At 40.7% G+C, this 18131-nt stretch overlaps 1 protein-coding gene across 2 annotated transcripts in view; it reads right to left on the reverse strand.

Annotated features, from left to right (window-relative positions):
* Positions 1-18131, reverse strand: part of kcnc4 (potassium voltage-gated channel, Shaw-related subfamily, member 4) — a 34736-nt gene that overhangs the window by 12784 nt on the left and 3821 nt on the right. For both annotated transcript variants that reach the window (XR_006055371.1, XM_005914884.3), the window contains exons 2-3: positions 3211-4147; positions 2365-2541 (exon numbers count right to left, since the gene is read on the reverse strand). Coding sequence is in view for 1 of the 2 variants with exons in the window: in XM_005914884.3 (XP_005914946.1) it covers positions 2365-2541; positions 3211-4147 (1114 nt within the window). In the remaining variant the exon portion in view is untranslated. The remainder of the gene's footprint in view (positions 1-2364; positions 2542-3210; positions 4148-18131) is intronic.

Consider the following 18131-nt stretch of genomic DNA (forward strand, 5'->3'; position numbering starts at 1 on the left):
CAATGTTGGACTGTTTGCACACAATTGTCAGGATGTTGACTGGATAGTGCTCAGGGTGTCAGGAATCAATCCACGGCTGCCAAATATAGAGCCTCTTCTCACAAGAGGCTTTTGGGTAGTTTGGAAAGCTCAGACATGAGATGCAGCGGTCATTCAAGCAGACAGAGATGGCAGGGTCACAGCAGAATTACAGCAACTTTGTCTCACCCTCACCCCCCATCTTCTGTTTAAGAATAATAGCGTTGCATACAAACGTGTAGCTTACACGGTTATGTGTGCTGATGTGATCTAGAAGTCAATAAATAAATAAATAAACAATTCAAGTCATGATTTTCATCTTGTGTCTTTAACTGTATCATTTTTTCCTCACATGCTAGGCTTGGTACCCTGCGAACACTTGTGCACTAATCCTAACCTGAGTACTAACTGTGCACACAGAGAGACTGATGATGCAATTAGGGCTCAATTGATTTTCTATTGATCTGAGTGGTAAATAATGGTTGAAACAGGATTTACTCCCTTAGAGGTGAAAGACAGGTGTTTGAATTCAATTCAATTTTATTTATATAGCGCCAAATCACAGCAAAAGTCGCCTCAAGGTGCTTCATAGATACAGAGAAAAACCCAACAATCATATGACCCCCTATGAGCAAGCACTTTGGCGACAGTGGGAAGGAAAAACTCTCTTTTAACAGGAAGAAACCTCCGGCAGAACCAGGCTCAGGGAGGGGCGGGGCCATCTGCTGCGACCCGGTTTGAAGGGTCCTGCGAAACATTCGTTGTGCTGTTCATCTCTCTGTTCTTTTTGTTAGATCAACTATAAGCACAATTTATGATGATTATTGAAACTTTGCTACAAGTAACTACTAATGTTTTACATTTCTTAAACATTTGTGTTTTTGTGTGTCATTTTTTATAGGTATTCATATCTTGCCACACAATACACACTCCATGTACTGTAGGTATGAAGTTTAGAATAGCTTGTAAGCACCACTGAAAGCATCTTAGCACTCTGCATACTCAGAATCAGAAAAAAGACAAAACACTGTGTTCCTTTTAGCCTTGCTAGCAGCAGGAAACTGTGATGGCATTATCTGTCAATCACTCTGTCAATCAAACTCACACTTCAGGTAAGACAAAAACATTCATCCCACAACTATACAACATCTTTCCCAAAAAATTGGTAAAGATATTCATGTTCCCCTCAGGGCTAAATATTTTATAAAAGAAAAAAGAAAACATTGCTCCTCTTCTCATTTTTTTTCTCCTCAATCTGTGAATTATTCTTGTAGTATAAAACAAAAACATTAAATTCCCTTTAACTTTGTATTCTTCATGTATGTCATGGAACCTGGGCTGTTGCCTGAGCTTTGAATTTTTGTTTTGTACAGTCTTTGTTTAGCACATGTTTCCTACATGATTTCTTCAAGATTAGTTGTTCAATCCAGTCTTTCGGTTTCTTACTATTATTTTCGCTTTATTTTGCAATCTAGTTTCTGTTTGTCGGCATGGTTATAGTTTAACTTTAATTCCTGCCCCGTGTCCCCTCATATCTTGGTGCTAAGCCTCTCTACAGTATGTCAAGCGTTTCCCATTTGTTACTTATTTTGGTAGCTGTTGTGTTCTTGTCGTTGTGTTCTTGTTGTTGTGTCGTGTTCCTGCTTGACTTCCATTGTCTCATTATCTTTAAATAGCTTCAGCTGTGTTTAGTTCCCCACCTGTTTCCCCTTCCCTCATTGCCTCTTGCATATTTAAACTCTTTGATCTTTAGTAATTATACTTACAATCATAGCTAATTTATAATATAAGGTGTAATTTTAACATATAAGGTCATAATTTTACATATTAGCATAAAACCAGGAGTTACATATGGATGCAAAAAAGTGGTATTGTTAAAATTTTAGCATGACGATGTTGAAAATAGTCAATTGTCTCCATATTTTAGAATAAACTGTGTAGAAAAATATACATGCATGTACTCCATAAGTGAAGTTAAGGCTAAAGCCAGCAAGGGGTAATGCTAGTCATTGCAAAGGAAAGTGGAATTGTTTGTGAAAATGATCCTACTTTTCTTTTGATTTTTTTTACCCCAGTTAACATTTTTCCAACAACTTTACTTTGTCAGTTGATGCTTTAACATATCTTGAATATAGCAACAGTGGTCCAATTTAGAGTAAAACAGACACTAAAGCGGGCTATGCTACCATAGAACTGGAAGTTATTTCTGTGTGAGTATGCAGTATCCCTCAGCTTGTCAGTCATATCCAACCCGCACTTATTTTTTCAAATCAACAAGGTAGTGACAGCCAAAATGCTAAACTTGGAGATTCATATCTGGCTCAAATGCAGCATGTACGTACTCACCAGTTTGAACGCTGGGGTTCTCTGAGGTTAGGAGGAAGCAGGTGCCCTCTTTCTTATTCTTGTCTCGGCCTCGGGAACACCGCAATGTCCACTTTTCGCTGGGGGACAGCGGCTGGGTCAAACTACAGCCTTCCTCATCTGAAAGGGCCACATTTGCATCCCCGTTCTGTTTGGAGTCTGGACAGGAAGACAAAAATACATGCCAACATAAATGTCAAAGTTGATACAGACCCGAGGGCCCACACAAAGGCAGACAGAGGTATATTGCACAAAACTGGTATTTTTCTGTGATGAAATCCAGTTTGACTGAGATGCTAGGAGAGCTAATTTAATCCCGGTACATTGCTGTCATTGTGACTAAGTGCAGTTCATCTGTCAAGCAAACTCTACAAAACCTACAAAGTACAAGACTTGAAACACGATGGCTCTTTGTAATACTACTACTGTGCAACATTGATACAGTGCAACTTAAGATTAAAAGGTCAGTTTTCATGGTTCACACATGTTGCACAGGTTTGTCCTCCAACCTACTGCAAGTGAATGGATGGGTTTTTTTGGTGCTGCCAAGAACAATTTCAAGTAATAAAATAATCTCCATAGACTGAAACACTTTTTTTGCCCCCACTACTCTTAGTGAGGGAACAAAGAGAACATTTGGCAGGAAGCATCTCCAGTGAAACCATGTTACTGCTTAAGGTTAAATAGTGTGTGCTTCAAAAACAAAACTGCCCCAGAAAACCTGAGCACGTGAAACACCCTCACCTGCATGGTAGCCACAACAAATGGTTAGTGAGAAAACATGCCTCTGACATTTTAGAGAGTTTAAAAATTGTACTGTAGCCTCACCTGAGCGGTTCCTACTGATGTTCTCCTCAGGAGCCAGTGGACACGTGTCACTCTGAGTACTGTCTCTGTGCGAGTTTGTTTCTGACTTCCCAAACGAGGCTGAGTCAGTTGGAGCATCAGGGTTTGGGTTGTGCTTCTTCTTCTTTTTTGGCAGCTTCTGTTTTGCCATAGCCAGCGAGTAGTACATCCCAAAGTTATTGACGATGACGGGAACCGGCATAGCAATGGTCAGTACCCCAGCCAGTGCACAAAGCGCCCCTACCATCATGCCGAGCCACGTCTGTGGATACATGTCTCCATAGCCCAGTGTGGTCATAGTGACCACTGCCCACCAAAAGCTGATGGGGATATTCTTGAAGTGTGTGTGATTGCAGCCTGTGGGGTCATTAGGCTGGATTCCAATACGCTCAGCATAGTAAATCATGGTGGCAAAGATTAGCACACCTAGCGCCAAGAAGATAATAAGCAAGAGGAATTCATTGACACTAGCCCTCAACGTGTGACCCAGGACACGCAGGCCTACAAAGTGGCGCGTCAGCTTGAAAATCCGGAGGATTCGAACAAACCGGACCACACGGAGGAAGTTTAGCACATCATTGGCAGCTTTGGATGACAGACTTTTCAGAGCCAACTCCAGGTAGAATGGTAGAATGGCCACAAAGTCAATGATGTTGAGCGTGTTTCTGATGAAGACTACTTTGTCTGGGCAGGATATTATGCGCACCAGAAATTCAAACGTGAACCAGACTACACAGATGCCCTCCACGGTGAAGAGGACTGGGTTGGTCACTATTTCGTTCCTTGTGATGTTCTTTGTCACGTTGCCCTGTACAACATGCTCCGTCCAGTTTTGCACTTCATAGAAGGCATCGTGGGTCTCCAGGCAGAATGTGGTGATCGACACCAGGATGAAGAAGAGAGAGGCAAGTGCAACTCCCTGGAGGAGAAAGATAATGACTGTTAATCAATACAATGTTATGTCAACCCACAATTAGTGAACAGCCAGTATAGGGTTTCTAAAGCTCAAACCACCATCTGCATGATGCGCCCATGCTAGAAACGAGTTTTCAATTAACACGATATATAATAAGACCTCTTTTATCTTCAAACTTCAAAGTTTAAAAAAAAAGGATGTGCCAATCAACTCTCGTGTGTTGAAGGATTTTATTACTGGGGGAGGTAATGTGCGTCAGTTGACTGACAATAAGCAAACACTGTATTTATGTATCACTGGAAAACTTAACTCAGGCACAACAACTTAATGATTTAAGTTTGTTGTGACTGATCATTGCCTGTGAAGCGAGTTTCACATAGGAGGATAAAAATGAGCCCTCAGTATCCCCAACTATACTGACCGAATGCAAAAAAGCAGGAAAAAAAATAACAATATGACACATACAAACAACCAAATTATATCTGGAATCATTTCCAGAGGAACATTTGTCCAGTAGCTTGACTAATGCAGCAGCAAGATAGCTGTGAATTAATAAAGTTAACATTTATACTCAAACAATTTCCCAGGTTTAACAAACGCAAGTTTTTTAACATGTCTCCATGTAAAATTTTGCCAAGTAAACTAAACCCGAATCCAAAACATTCACAATCATCCACTAATCATCTGTGTAACTGAGATGAAAGCAAAGGTCCTAATGAGTTCTCGTATGGCTTGCTGGCATGCGCTTTCATAATTACTTACAAAGTGAATGTATTTTTTGAACCAAATGCAAGAACATGTTATGAATAGTTAAGCTCAAAAAATAAAAGCTCACAGTTAGTCATCCAGTCCAAGTGAAACCCTCCCTCAGAAACATCAGACTCATTATTCTACCACTTTGCCTCCTCAGGGTATGCTATTTACCTGTCAGGAAATAATGGTTCAGATTGTCTTCTACAGCTCTACTTAGTAGGTGGCATTTTCTTCATGCTTATTTGAAAATGCTCTTTGTCTGTGGGAGAGCGAGGACAATGTTCTCAGAGAAAACAGACCAATTTAACACCAATTACTTTCATGAACGTATAGACTGAACCATGCTGACAGAAGACGTGATTCTAATAACGCTGGCTGAGACGGGCACAAACAGCAGGGGGCGCTAATACAGTAACAACACCACTACCTGCAAAAATAATATGAACACAGTCTTTAACATATCATTTTATTTATTTATTTTTTACAACACAAATCACTCTATGACTCACAAAGGAAACAGAAAGGGAAAAACAAGCAGAGTGTCCTGATGCAAAACTGAGAGGAGAGAATGCTGAACGCCTTACAGCCTCCACACGTGTTTTAGAGCATGTGTTCTGCATGCAAGCCTTCCCTTATATGAAAAATAGGGTCAAATAGCTTTTATGGTTGCTGACAGGCAAAATGAACAATGTGGCTCCACAGCATTCACCTGGTCCAGCACAATGGCTGTGCGCGTCTATGTTTGTGTTAACGCGGTGTGCTTACTCATACATGATATGTCTTTATTGTTTACTGATACCTGGGCAAATTGTAGTGCCTCTCCAGCCTTTCTAACCTTCCAGCTGGATAAATATGTAACTGGAACTTGCATGCACTTTGCCATTTTTTCTCCCTTGAGGGAATCTCACATATGAGTCAGCTAAATCTCATGTGGAAAAGAACAAATACTGCACTGAAAGGCTCAATGGGGACATTAATTCACAGTGGAATTAGAATAAAACAATAAGAAGTGGACATCTGATGGAGTTGGAGTAAACTTGATACTGCACACTTAAAAAAACAAACCCTAAATAGATAAATCAACACGCATAACACATATTGTGGAGCTTGTAACCACTAAAACCTTTATATTTGTCCCTGTAGAACACTGAGGTGCTCACTGCTTTGATCCCCTGAGAAGATGACGACTGAGGCACAGGACTATTGGGAAGGAGGTAAAAGCAAAACTGTGCCCCAGGAGGATCTCCTGCTCTGCAGGCACGTTTTCCCCAAACATCATCAGCACTAACAGTGCTCATTATGTGAGAGTCACAGATCGCAAGAGACAAAAATGATGTTTAACAATTATTTTCTTTTAGTGACTGAAACTAAGGGGTGTAACCATGTCAACACAGACTCTAATAATAAGAGCTTTTAATTTCTAGAGGACATTAATTGAGCGCTAATTTATCTCCATTCATTGTATCTAGCTCACAGACATGCATACTCATATAAAATATATTTTCAATGTGTCGTCTCTTCAGTGCTTTCCTATTAGAAAGCCTTTGCAGACAAGGGCCAGATATGCAGCCAGCACCAAATAATTAAGCTTCTCTGAAGACCCGGCCACTTTTACAGCACCTCATTTTCCAGGCTCAATTAATAAAACATGGTGCCAGCATTTCATCAACCCCCTCTGGACTTCCCATTGTCCCAGTCCCTCTTCACGTGCTGTATGAGGGTCTCAAATGCTAACCCTGAAAGGTGGAGCTCCGTGTAAACACCAGACGAAACCTGTTATAGGACAACAGCACAAGAACTGATTATAGATATATATGTGTCAAGATAAAAAGGCCTAATAATTTTTTATACCAACACCATAATTATATGATAAAGCTAAAAAAATACCCCAATATCTATACATTTGCCGGAGCTAAAAGTAGCTTTTCAGATGCTGCTAGTTTGTTTGAATGTCTCATAAAAGGCTCTCACTAGTCATCTCTTTCCATCTGTCAGCAGTGAATTATATCAAGAGGATGTTGGAGTGGTGGTGTTTGTGGTAGCTCAACCAAATTTACCCCCTGGCTTCCCGCCTGAATACAAAGTTAGCTTTGCATAATGGAAAGGCAACAGAGCTGACTCCAGTTTCTTTAGTGGGGGGTAGAAAACTTGCACAAGATGTATGCTTTGTAATTACACATTTACACAAGCTGCTGTACAATAACTCTACCTAAATACAGCAGAATACCAAACTGAATAATATCCAATCGCTCTAGATTTAAGTAAACGAGAGTAACAGGGCTTCCAAACCATAAGCCCAAGTTGGACATTATTATGTTAACTACTTGTTTTAGGCGTGGCAGCAGAGCTGCACACATTAGCCACATATTCATCTAATGACCTGTCAAGTCTGCTTATGCTCTGTAAACCCATTCAGTCCAGTCTGGTTCCAATCCACTCTTTCTTCACCCCCATCCAGTTACCTTATCTCATTGCTCTCTATTCCCATCCATTCATCTTTTCTTCCCTCCTCTCATCTCCTCTTATTCAATCATGGGCATCCCTCTCTTCTCTTTCTTTTTCCAGGTACTATCTGGGGGCCGTAATCAGCTCAGGTGACACAACACCTGCCCCCATATTGAGCCTCCTCCTGCCATTAACTCCAACAACTTCCTCCTCCTACGTTAATTCCCTTCCCTTCATCCATCCATCCATCCTCAACATTCAATACTTTGTCATTTCACAAAAACCTTTAATCACACATTGTTAGTATAATTGAGTGAGGAGTAGAAGACCATTATTTGTAATGAGGAAAGAGGCTGCACTCTCCCAAGCAGCTGTGGAAGTCATAATGGAACAAACTACGCAGAATTTCCACCAGGTTGTACAGCAAATGTCTAACTGACTAGAGACAGGCGTTGTGACAGCGAAAATTTAAAGATCCTTTCGAGATCTGTTGGAAGGACCTGCTTTGAATAATAGCTGCTGTCTGATGGTTTCATAAAAGTTCAATTACCTGGTCATAAATTCTTAAAACTACATCTACGTCTCTTCCCTCACTGAAAGACCCAGAATATATAATGTGCAAAGCTCTTCTCAAAATAAGAAGCAGACAGACTTAACTACATATTCATTACTTCCATGCTAATTAATCTTTTGTGATATCTATCTATAGATATATATAGATTCTAGATGCTATTCTTTATTTAATCTGAGGGTAGGAAACACACATCACACATCAGCTACTGTATCAGGTCATTCCTGAGTTCTGAAATTTGTTCCTTTATGCACATTTTCATGCCGCACAGTGTTACCAAAGACATCTTCTACCCAGCAGTAGAATTTAAAATCTGTACGTGTCAAACTGCAGGTACAAACTAATCACCACAGTGAAACTCCATCATTAACACCAATCATCACGCTTTTAAGTGTGGAGGTAGTTTCATTTTGTGTGACTCTAAATTCACATTAAAACACAGAAATATTCAGATGACACAGAAGCGTTAATACATCTTGTTGTTCCTGAACCTGTTGAAGAGGGGAAAAATTCTTCCTCCTTACTTATCATCACTTGCAACAGTGTTTTAAAATAAAATAATGTTTCATCATTAGTCAGATCCAAATGTTGGCTGCACACATCTACTGATAATCTATTTTTTCCAAGTACCATTAATTATTCTGGTGAGTATAAATAAAGCTCGCTCTGGAACGGTTCGCAGCCGAGTGTGAAGCAGCGGGAATGAGGATCAGCACCTCCAAATCTGAGGCCATGGTTCTCAGCCGGAAAAGGGTGGAGTGCCCACTCCGGGTCGGGGACGAGCTCCTGCCCCAAGTGGAGGAGTTCAAGTATCTCGGGGTCTTGTTCGCGAGTGATGGGAGAAGGGAGCCGGAGATCGACAGACGGATTGGTGCGGAGGCTGCAGTGATGCGGACGCTGCACCGGTCCGTCGTGGTGGAGAGGGAGCTGAGTGTAAAAGCGAAGCTCTCAATTTACTGGTCGATCTACGTCCCTACCCTCACCCGTGGCCACGAGCTGTGGGTAGTGACCGAAAGAACGAGATCGCGGATACAAGCGGCAGAAATGAGCTTCCTCCAAAGGGTGGCTGGCCATCCGGGAGGGGCTCAGAGTAGAGCTGCTGCTCCTCCATATCGAAAGGAGCCAGCTGAGGTGGTTCGGGCATCTGACAAGGATGCGCCTCCTGGGCGCCTCCTGGGGTTGGTGTTCCGGGCATGTCCCACCGGGAGGAGGCCCCGGGGCAGACCCAGGACACGCTGGAGAGATTATATCTCTCGGCTGGCCTGGGAATGCCTTGGTGTTCCCCCAGATAAGCTGGAGGAGGTGGCTGGGGAGAGGGAGGTCTGGGCCTCTTTGCTTAGGCTGCTGCTCCCGCGACCCGGCCCCGGATAAAGCGGATGAAGATGGATGTATGGATGTATGAATAAACATTTTTCTTACAGCTGAGGAAATGGTTGGACTTTTGGCTTTGAAAAAAAAAACCTAACCAAACAGAAAGTGCTCCTGTGGTATAACAACAGATCAGCAGTCACTTTGAGTCCTGTGGTTGTTCAGGAGCTTGTGATGAGCTTAAAAGGGTCTGACAGCAGTCAGTTTATTCAAATGCCAAACAGTTTATCCCACAACTAAACAGATCTGGGTACTGCAGCCAGAAGCATCTCTACAGGGAAGAATCTCAGGGGGCCTGACACACGCAGTGACAGCTACTCTTCTCATAAAATAGTCAGTGTAAAGAGTGCAATCACATGACACAGCCTGACTTTACAGCTCTGTGCATGTGCATCATGGCCCATTCACCTGGGGTTAAAGTGAAGTCTACGATGTGATATTTCTGTTATTTCTATACATCCATGTATGTGACTGTTTATCTCAGTCAGTAAAGCTTCCAGTATTTAAATGTATGTGTATAGTTTATTTAAGAGCTGACATGACATCACGTTTGTAGTCCAGTAAAAGATACTCAACACAACACAGTCACCTTGTTGGAGTGATTGCCATAAGGACTCTTTACGGCCAAAGCACTGTGAGGCCAAGCGAGCTGTATGCCAGAGCTTTTTATTTTTCAGCTTCTTTATAATCTTGCTGGGGTTGAAAGCTGAGATCGAGACAATATTTAAGTAGCTTAATAGTTATTTGTAAATTTTGAATCTTTCCCAGTTATTTCTGGCCTGTCTGAAATACTTCCATTACCTGCTTCTTGTTTTGCCATAATGGGTATAAATTACATCTATTTGTGGTACTTTTGCTCAATTTTAAACATATTTGTGCTTAAGTGCTTCTGTGTGATTCTGCCTGTTTCTGCCATTTGTATGAGCAGAAATGCTGCAATTTCTGATGACTTTTGCTGACATTTCACCTCTGACACTGTCCTTATACCACTGTTCAGATCAGGGATGTAACTGGTAATGACTGTAATCTGATGACAGCTGAGCTGCTGCCGCATGCTGATCAAGGCCATACGATCTTACTCAAAGCTCCAATGGCTAGTGACAGTTAGAGCCTTTTCAACCAACTGCAAGAATAAACGGACACTTCAGTTGTTATTGATATATTAATGTATCGATAACATCTATAGTGATATATTGTATTTGTAATAACTGGGTATACTTATATAAAGTAAACTTCTGATGCCACATATTACTATTTTCATACATGCAACTTTTACTTTATAGTCAAAATTTGTAGGAAAAAAGTAAGAATCTAAAAGTGTGACTTTATGTTGCTACATTAATTCAGTTTGAGGTTTTTTTTTTATTAATCTCCAGCCATACCCTCGTATGGTCACGAGCTCTGGCTAACAACCGAGAGGAGACTGCAGATACAAGCTTTCTCCAAAGTTTGTCTGGGCTCAGCTTTAGAGATCAGATGAGACGTTGAGTCATTTGGGAGAGACTCAGAGCAGAGCCACTACTATTCCACATCAAAAGGAGCCAACTGAGGTGGTTCAGGCATCTTATTAGGATGTTTGCTGGACGAGGTGTTCCAGACATGTCTTACTGTGTTGAGGTCCCAAGACACACTCGAGAGATGATGTGTCTCTGTTGGCCTGGGGTTGCCTTGGTGTTTCCCCACATGAGCTACATGAGGTGGCTAGGGAGAGGAAGGTCTTGGCTTCTCTGCTTATGCTGCTGTCCAACCCAGCCATGGATGGATGGATGGGATGTTTTTTGACATCTTTGTCTCCTGCTGAGATCGCTTGACATCATTTGAGACATTTATTTTATTTTTTAGTATTTTAAGGTGCTTTATTCATTTTAACTAAACAAGCCAAAAAATATTGAATACTATATCATCGCTTTGTATAGTTGATGCAGAACAGTGATTTGTAAAGACACATGCAGCAGGGACAGAGAACGTCACATTCATTAGGAGACATGTTTTGAATCAAACGGAGACCTTCTGTCTTTGGCTTGTGCTTTGGGTTGCCACTTGATCAACAGTTTGTTTCTAGGCTGATATATACAATAGATATTTATTATCTCTATTTATTTTTTTTACAACAAAGTGTGGTAGATCTGAGAACTGCCGAGCTGATAATGATTTGTGGATTGACCACTCATTCATTTAATGATATGGGGAAAATAGTCGACAGCAACGGAGTAGAGAGACACATTTGAGGTTATTTAATACATAACCCAATATCAACAATCTGAACATGGGGCAAAGAGGATGCTGAGGATGCCCAAACCTGGATTGGATGGAGTCGACGTTTAAATGGAAGTTAATTTGTTTTGTGTTTTTTTTATGTGGTTCTCTTTTTACACCTGAGTGTAAAAAAACTACCACTGACACGGGTATAAATGCATGCATATCATCTTTTCAGCCACCTTTCTCATAAGTGACATTTGTTGACTTTTGTAAACTTTAGACAACCGAAATGCCAAATTATGGGAGAGGGGACAAGAGGATAAAAATGTTGTTCAGTCCAATATAAAGCGAGACACCTGGTCACCCTTTTAATACTGCAGGTGCCAAAAAGACAATCCAAGGTCACTATGCGTGAGCGTCCAGACAGAGCAGAGGTCCCCAGAGGGGACAGCAGCCCGGTCCCAGCTGGGAAAAGCAGAACAAGGAGCCATAACATGACACACAACAGGCAGCAGGCTGTGCATAAGTGCACAGCAGCTGGAGAATCCTATCACAAGCATCACCTCCAGCTGTTGAACAGTACACTCTGTTACTAATATGGACAGGCTATATGCAGAAACCAAAACAATGAGCCTTCTGAACAATCAGCAGCTCCAAAGGCAATGACAGCAGCTACTACCGAGATTTTCTTAGAATTCATGTCACACTTGTTCACGTCTGCAAGCCGGGACGTGGATGAATTAATCTCCACTCCTCTCCCGGCTATCTGGAAAGGAGTGGTTCATTACCAGATATTTATAATTTATAGATTCATGGAATCAGAAATATTTGACAAGCTGGTAGCGAGCATGCATAAAATGAGACAAAATTTTTAAGGAGATCTAAGGGGCAGTTCTAACATTTATTTCCAAATCAATTAAAAGGGGCATTACGTCACCTTCAGTTTTAACTACCATTCATTTCTGATCAGGGTGTGTTAGCAGGGACACAACATAAGATTAGTGACACGGTGCCTCCTCCACAAAACAGAATATACTTAATAAGGAGGTGGAGAGATCTGCATGGACAAAATCAACCAGTGTTGTAACATCTAGCAACAAGTCACAAACAGCCAGCACCTACTCTGTGAACACTCGAAACGTGGATAGCACCAGTTGTCTCAATACAAATCTCAACCTCTGGAATTGCACATCTGATGCCAAATACTCCACCAAACGCCTTCCTTCTATTTACAACCACCGACACTCTCCAGCCAGCTGAAGTATATGGGATGTGGTTGAAAGCTCTGGCACTGACCTTTGAGCAAAGACAATCCTGTTCGTATCTTAAAATATTGACTGAAGTAATTCCTAACAGCTGAAATTAAAAAAAGAAAAAAAAAACTGCACATATATTTGATGTCGGGATTTCAAAAAAATAGTGCAAAGTCAAGCCTTTCAAATGTCAGAATGCATGAAAATAATCAATCAAACCCTTTCAAGTGTCCTCTAATAGCAGCCAGTGAAAAGGAGACTTTGGCAGATGTATGAAATGTGCAGATGCATTAAGTTAAACGTATTATATCAATGCGGCATTCAAGTGGCTTTAAAAAAAAAAAATCTGCATCAATAAATGAAATAACAAATAAAGAAACATGATATTTTCAGTAATGCATATTTATTTATTTGTCTGCAAAACAAAGTCTGCAACTGTGTGCAGGCATCCCAGACACTGAACTGTTTTCAGCAAACAGCTGAGAACTGAGCAGAGTAAACAACCAGTATAATCACACAGGATTATACCTCTTTCACTGAGACCGGTGGCTGTTAGAAAGTCTCCTTAACAAGGCTGTGCTGCTTTGATAATGTGCGAAAAATCAAATCCTGTGTTCAGTTCACAGAGCAGCCAGGAGAGAGGTGTTGGCATTTTGAAAGCTGATCCCAGAAAGGTTAGTGTTTCACTCAGAACACACCTTTATTATTTGTCAGCTGTGCATCGAACTCTGGATGTATTTCATAACCAGTAATGTGCAAAGCTGTGATCATCAAGCTGTGATGTGATCGATAGTTAGTTCAATATCAATATAGTTTCAATTAATTTATATAGCATGAAAACACAAAAACAGTCTCCTCATGGGGGCTTTAAAAAAATTGAGTCATGGTATGTAATCTAGTTTAATGTCACTCATTAAAAATATATATCTATATGTATATCTGAGACAAAATTCAATCAGTCAAACAGGAAACTCAAAATGCAGCAGACTTCAAGAATCCCACATCAGTCTGTCGCTTGGTTTACTGATATTAATTGATTTTTGCCTCTCTGTGGGAGAAAAATGCAATGCTCTTTTCTGTGGGAAAGACAGCTTTAATTGTTCACCACAGATTAAAAATGTGTAGCCCATTACCACAGCGGTAATTAATTATAGTCAACAAGCCTGGAACTAATGAAATATTGCATTATGGAAGAAAGCGTTAGTCTAAACTTAATGGTGATGTCAAGTCTAACTGTCACATGTCACAAAAAGAAAAAGGATTGCAAAGAGATGTTTCCTCAGAGCCTCTTTATAGATGATATAGAGACTCTCTGGATATAAAATCCTATTATGAAGCCTCCAGCTGAGCTTTTTTTTAGTTATCTTAGATTTTTTTGAAATCAGACATCACAAGCCAGCGACCGACTGACAGTTAAACTGAGGGACATGATGTCTGTGAAGGTTCTCAGTCATCCAGGTCATCGTAGTCAAAGGAGCTTGCAAAGAAAAGCGTCTGGACTTCTTTAAGTTACTTGAAGACGTTTCACCTCTCATCCGAGAAGCTTCTTCAGTTCTAAGGTCAAATGGTGGAGAGTCCCAGATATAAACCTAGTGGGAGTGACCCCCCACAGAGGGACAAAAGGACCCCTGATGATCCTCTAATCGCCTGAGCCAAGGTGTGAAACTGGGTGTGGGTCCCAATCAGCCAGAGTTTCGGGTGAGTTCATTGTGAAACCTGGCCCCACCTGGCCCCCCACGTCTTCAAGTAACTTAAAGAAGTCCAGACACTTTTCTTTGCAAGCTCCTTTGAGAGACATGATGCAAGTTCATAGGCAAAGAACTGTGTCAGTGACACAGGAACACAAAGCCTTTCATTGTCTATCTGCACACTGATTGGGGACCACAGAAAAATAAATTCCATAATGTAAGACTTTAAGCTATGAAGTCATCGGGATGGTTTCAATGTTAAAAGAAATGAGAAAAAAATGCAGGTTTAAGGCACTTTAATGCTGACCTCACTTTTCAAACCCAGAGGCTACATCCATATTTTATAAAGTCTATGCTTTGCCCTCTGTTGGTTGATTTATGCAGCCAAGTGGGCAGCAGCACATTTAGACCCATATTTTTTCATCAGCAGAGACAACTCACCTCCCAATGGACTGTGGAGAAGATCAGCAATCTTTAATACAGATGCAGACAATGATGAAATAATATAATATCAACACGACCTATTTTCTGTACTTTCACCAAAAACAACAAAAACAGCAACAGAAATGTGTTATTTATTAGAGGTTGTTGAAAGTATTTAAACCTACTTGTTTAATTCCACTTTAAACTGATAGACTGAACAATTTAGGACGAGCTTGTGGCTAAATGACGGCCCAAACGTAGCCTGTATACAGTGGGTAAAATAAGTATTGAAAACATCACCAAATTTCTAAGTTAATATATTTCTAAAGGTGCCACTGACATGAAAATCTCACCAACTATCTAGTCCACACATACAAAGAAATGAATCCATAGATGCCCATAGTTTATGTGTAATAATGAGAAATGATACAGGGAAAAAGTATTGAACATGCCTACTGAAACGTATTTAATACTTTGTCACAAGCCTTTGCTGGTGATGACAGCTTCCTGTATGGAGGAACTAGTCACATGCATTTCTCAGGTACGATTTTGGTCCATTCTTAGAATCCCTTTGGTGAGAATTTCATGTCAATGGCACCTTTAGATGTATTTAATTATAAAATTGGTGATGTGTTTAATAGTTATTGTATTATAGTATGTATAAAAGATGGACATAGCCACCATGAAACCCCATAATGATTTGTGCATTCTGATTTTAGCCTCTGTTGTTAGGATTTTTTGTTTGAGGCTTCTTCTTTTTTTAAAGAGAACATGACCATTTTTAGATTCAAGGACGGGACTGATCAGCTAATGCCCGTACCATAGCCAGTATAAAACATGGATGTGGCTTCAGAAAATTAAGCCAATGCAGAAGTGCCACAAGTTATATTCTATATGAAGACCAACAGATGATGATAGCTGTGATTACAAAAAGATTTCTGGTCCTATATAACTGTATGGGACAACAGTTTTCCATCGTAACATCTGTAAAGATTTTCCTGCTAATGTTTTTGGGCTCAGCCACTCATTTTCAGTTACACTGACTGAAATCTACTTTAAAAATCGAATTTAAAATCAAGGGGTCATCTGTGTGCCTCATCCACTAATGCCCTTTCAACCACAAGATCTTAAGGAGCGTGCAGTTTCACAGTCAGACCTGCCTCTCCTCGCCGCATCCAATTATTTGCAACAAACCTAGCACATTCTGGAGTCATAGTTTGAATGGTGACCGACTTGTATCGGACTGTGAAAAGTGTGGCACAACCCATAAATGGGGACAGTTTGACCTTTGACCCTCAACACAATCAATTTTTTTTGTTTTTTCCCCCCAAACAGAGAACTTTGTCCATGCTAGCCATTATAAAGAATGCATGTTTAACACACTGGCTTCACTTTTTAGGACAAGTTCATCACATACATTCGATGTAACCAACAGATCAACAGTTCAATAGTGCAGAAAAAATATATCTGCAATTTTATGTACATATGAATAAGTATTAGCTACTTTCAGCTGCTCCCTTGTCACTACTTGTTACCACAGTAGCTCCACACGTTTGATCTGGCAGTTTTACACCTTTCCTGATGCAACCGCAAAGATGATTTGTGTCTTCAGCTGGAATAGAAGCAGTGACCTTTCATTCGCCAAGCGAATGTGTAATCCACCACGCTATGGAGCCACTTTAATGTGAGTGTAAACACTCTGAAAATTAGACCTGAGAGTAAACACGTAGCAAAGCTGCTACGCTCAATGGGGCAGCCCTATAAGATCACGTGGTGTCTTTGATGGCGCTAACTTAAAGAGCCAACATACAGGTGGCTACTTTTCTTCAGTAAATTGAGTTGAAAACAGAAGCTGAGAAGAACCTGAGGAGAAATTCTTTCTTGGTCTAACATAAACTGGAGATGCATAAAATGTATAGTAGCGCATTCTTCTGGGCTCTATTAAATGTTCCCAGGGGACTGCACTCTGTGAACTCGCAGTATAGTGGCCTCATGTGCTCGCTTTAAAAGAGCTGCATCTCCAGTCTTGGTTGATCCCAAAGAGGATGTGGCTTACATGATGGACAGATTAACTTCCCTCCAGCTTTTAGGAATCACATTACCTGAGATGAGCTTAGAGGCTCTCTGAAATAAAAAGGCCATAAAGGTAATGTGAGTCCTTCAAAATGCAGCCCCACATCCTTTCAGAAAGCATGCTCTCAGAATGCACACAGAGTAAACATACATATATGAAGTGGCTGGAACGGAAATGGATAAAGAGGATCTTATCCATTTCCATTATCCGCCTCCCTTCTGCAATATTTCAGAAAGCTTCACATGTAGATCTTTCACAAAACTTCACAAATCCTAATTGATTAATTTACAAATATTCAGCGGTGAGAGACAGACGTGATTAACTGGCAGGCACAGCGCGGGTCATCTTCAGACGACACCGACGCAGTGGCAGCTGTGACTCAGAGATGTGGGCTCCTCAACAGCGACAGCCTGCGAATGCCACCTGGACGAGAAGCTAAAATAAACACTATTTGTAGTGTCGCTGGCGTGCAGCGGGAACATTATTCTTCGGCAATGCTGTGAGAGTGTTTGAACAGACTATTCAACTGCACAAACAGGCAAATAGAAATTAGAGTTAGCATGAGCCCCTCTCCTTCCTGAGCTAAATGTATTTTTCTTTCTGCCCGATGAAAGCTCCTGGCCTTTTGCCGAAAAAACTCTTGCAAATGATACTCGATACTTGCTTTCATGTTTACTTCAATAAGCATCCTGCTTTTGTTGCTGAGCCATTAGCTATAGCATGCTTTCAAAATGTTTACAGCAGGATGATACCCCCCGTGGAAAGATGGGAACCTTTTTTTTTTATAAACCAAATCTGATAAATAACTGAGATCTCTGTTTTTTGGGGTTGTTTTTTTTTATATATATCATGCAGATCTTTCAATAAAACCTTACTCACATGTCACTTAGCATTGGCAAAAGCACAGTCAAGTTTCTTAAAAAAATTTTAACAAATGATTAGCTTTTTTCTTAGCCTTTTAGCTTTTTTTTATAGCACTAGTGTAAGTACAGCAGATGTCCATCTACTGATTAATACGGTGTGATTTACGGTACACGGGTCTATGCTTCTGCAGCCTTTTAAACACTCATCTTTCTGAGCACCTTTTGAGTGCAAACCTTGAATAGGATGTGTGGGAACACTTCACCGGCTCTGTATTCCTGTCATGAAACAGCATTTTTGCTATTTTCAGTATTTTGCCACAATTTCGTAACGTATATTTAGGGGAGAAAAA

Source organism: Haplochromis burtoni, unplaced genomic scaffold (assembly GCF_018398535.1).
Source record: "Haplochromis burtoni strain Fernald_Lab_line unplaced genomic scaffold, NCSU_Asbu1 Contig_9, whole genome shotgun sequence".
Classification (NCBI taxonomy): domain Eukaryota; kingdom Metazoa; phylum Chordata; class Actinopteri; order Cichliformes; family Cichlidae; genus Haplochromis; species Haplochromis burtoni.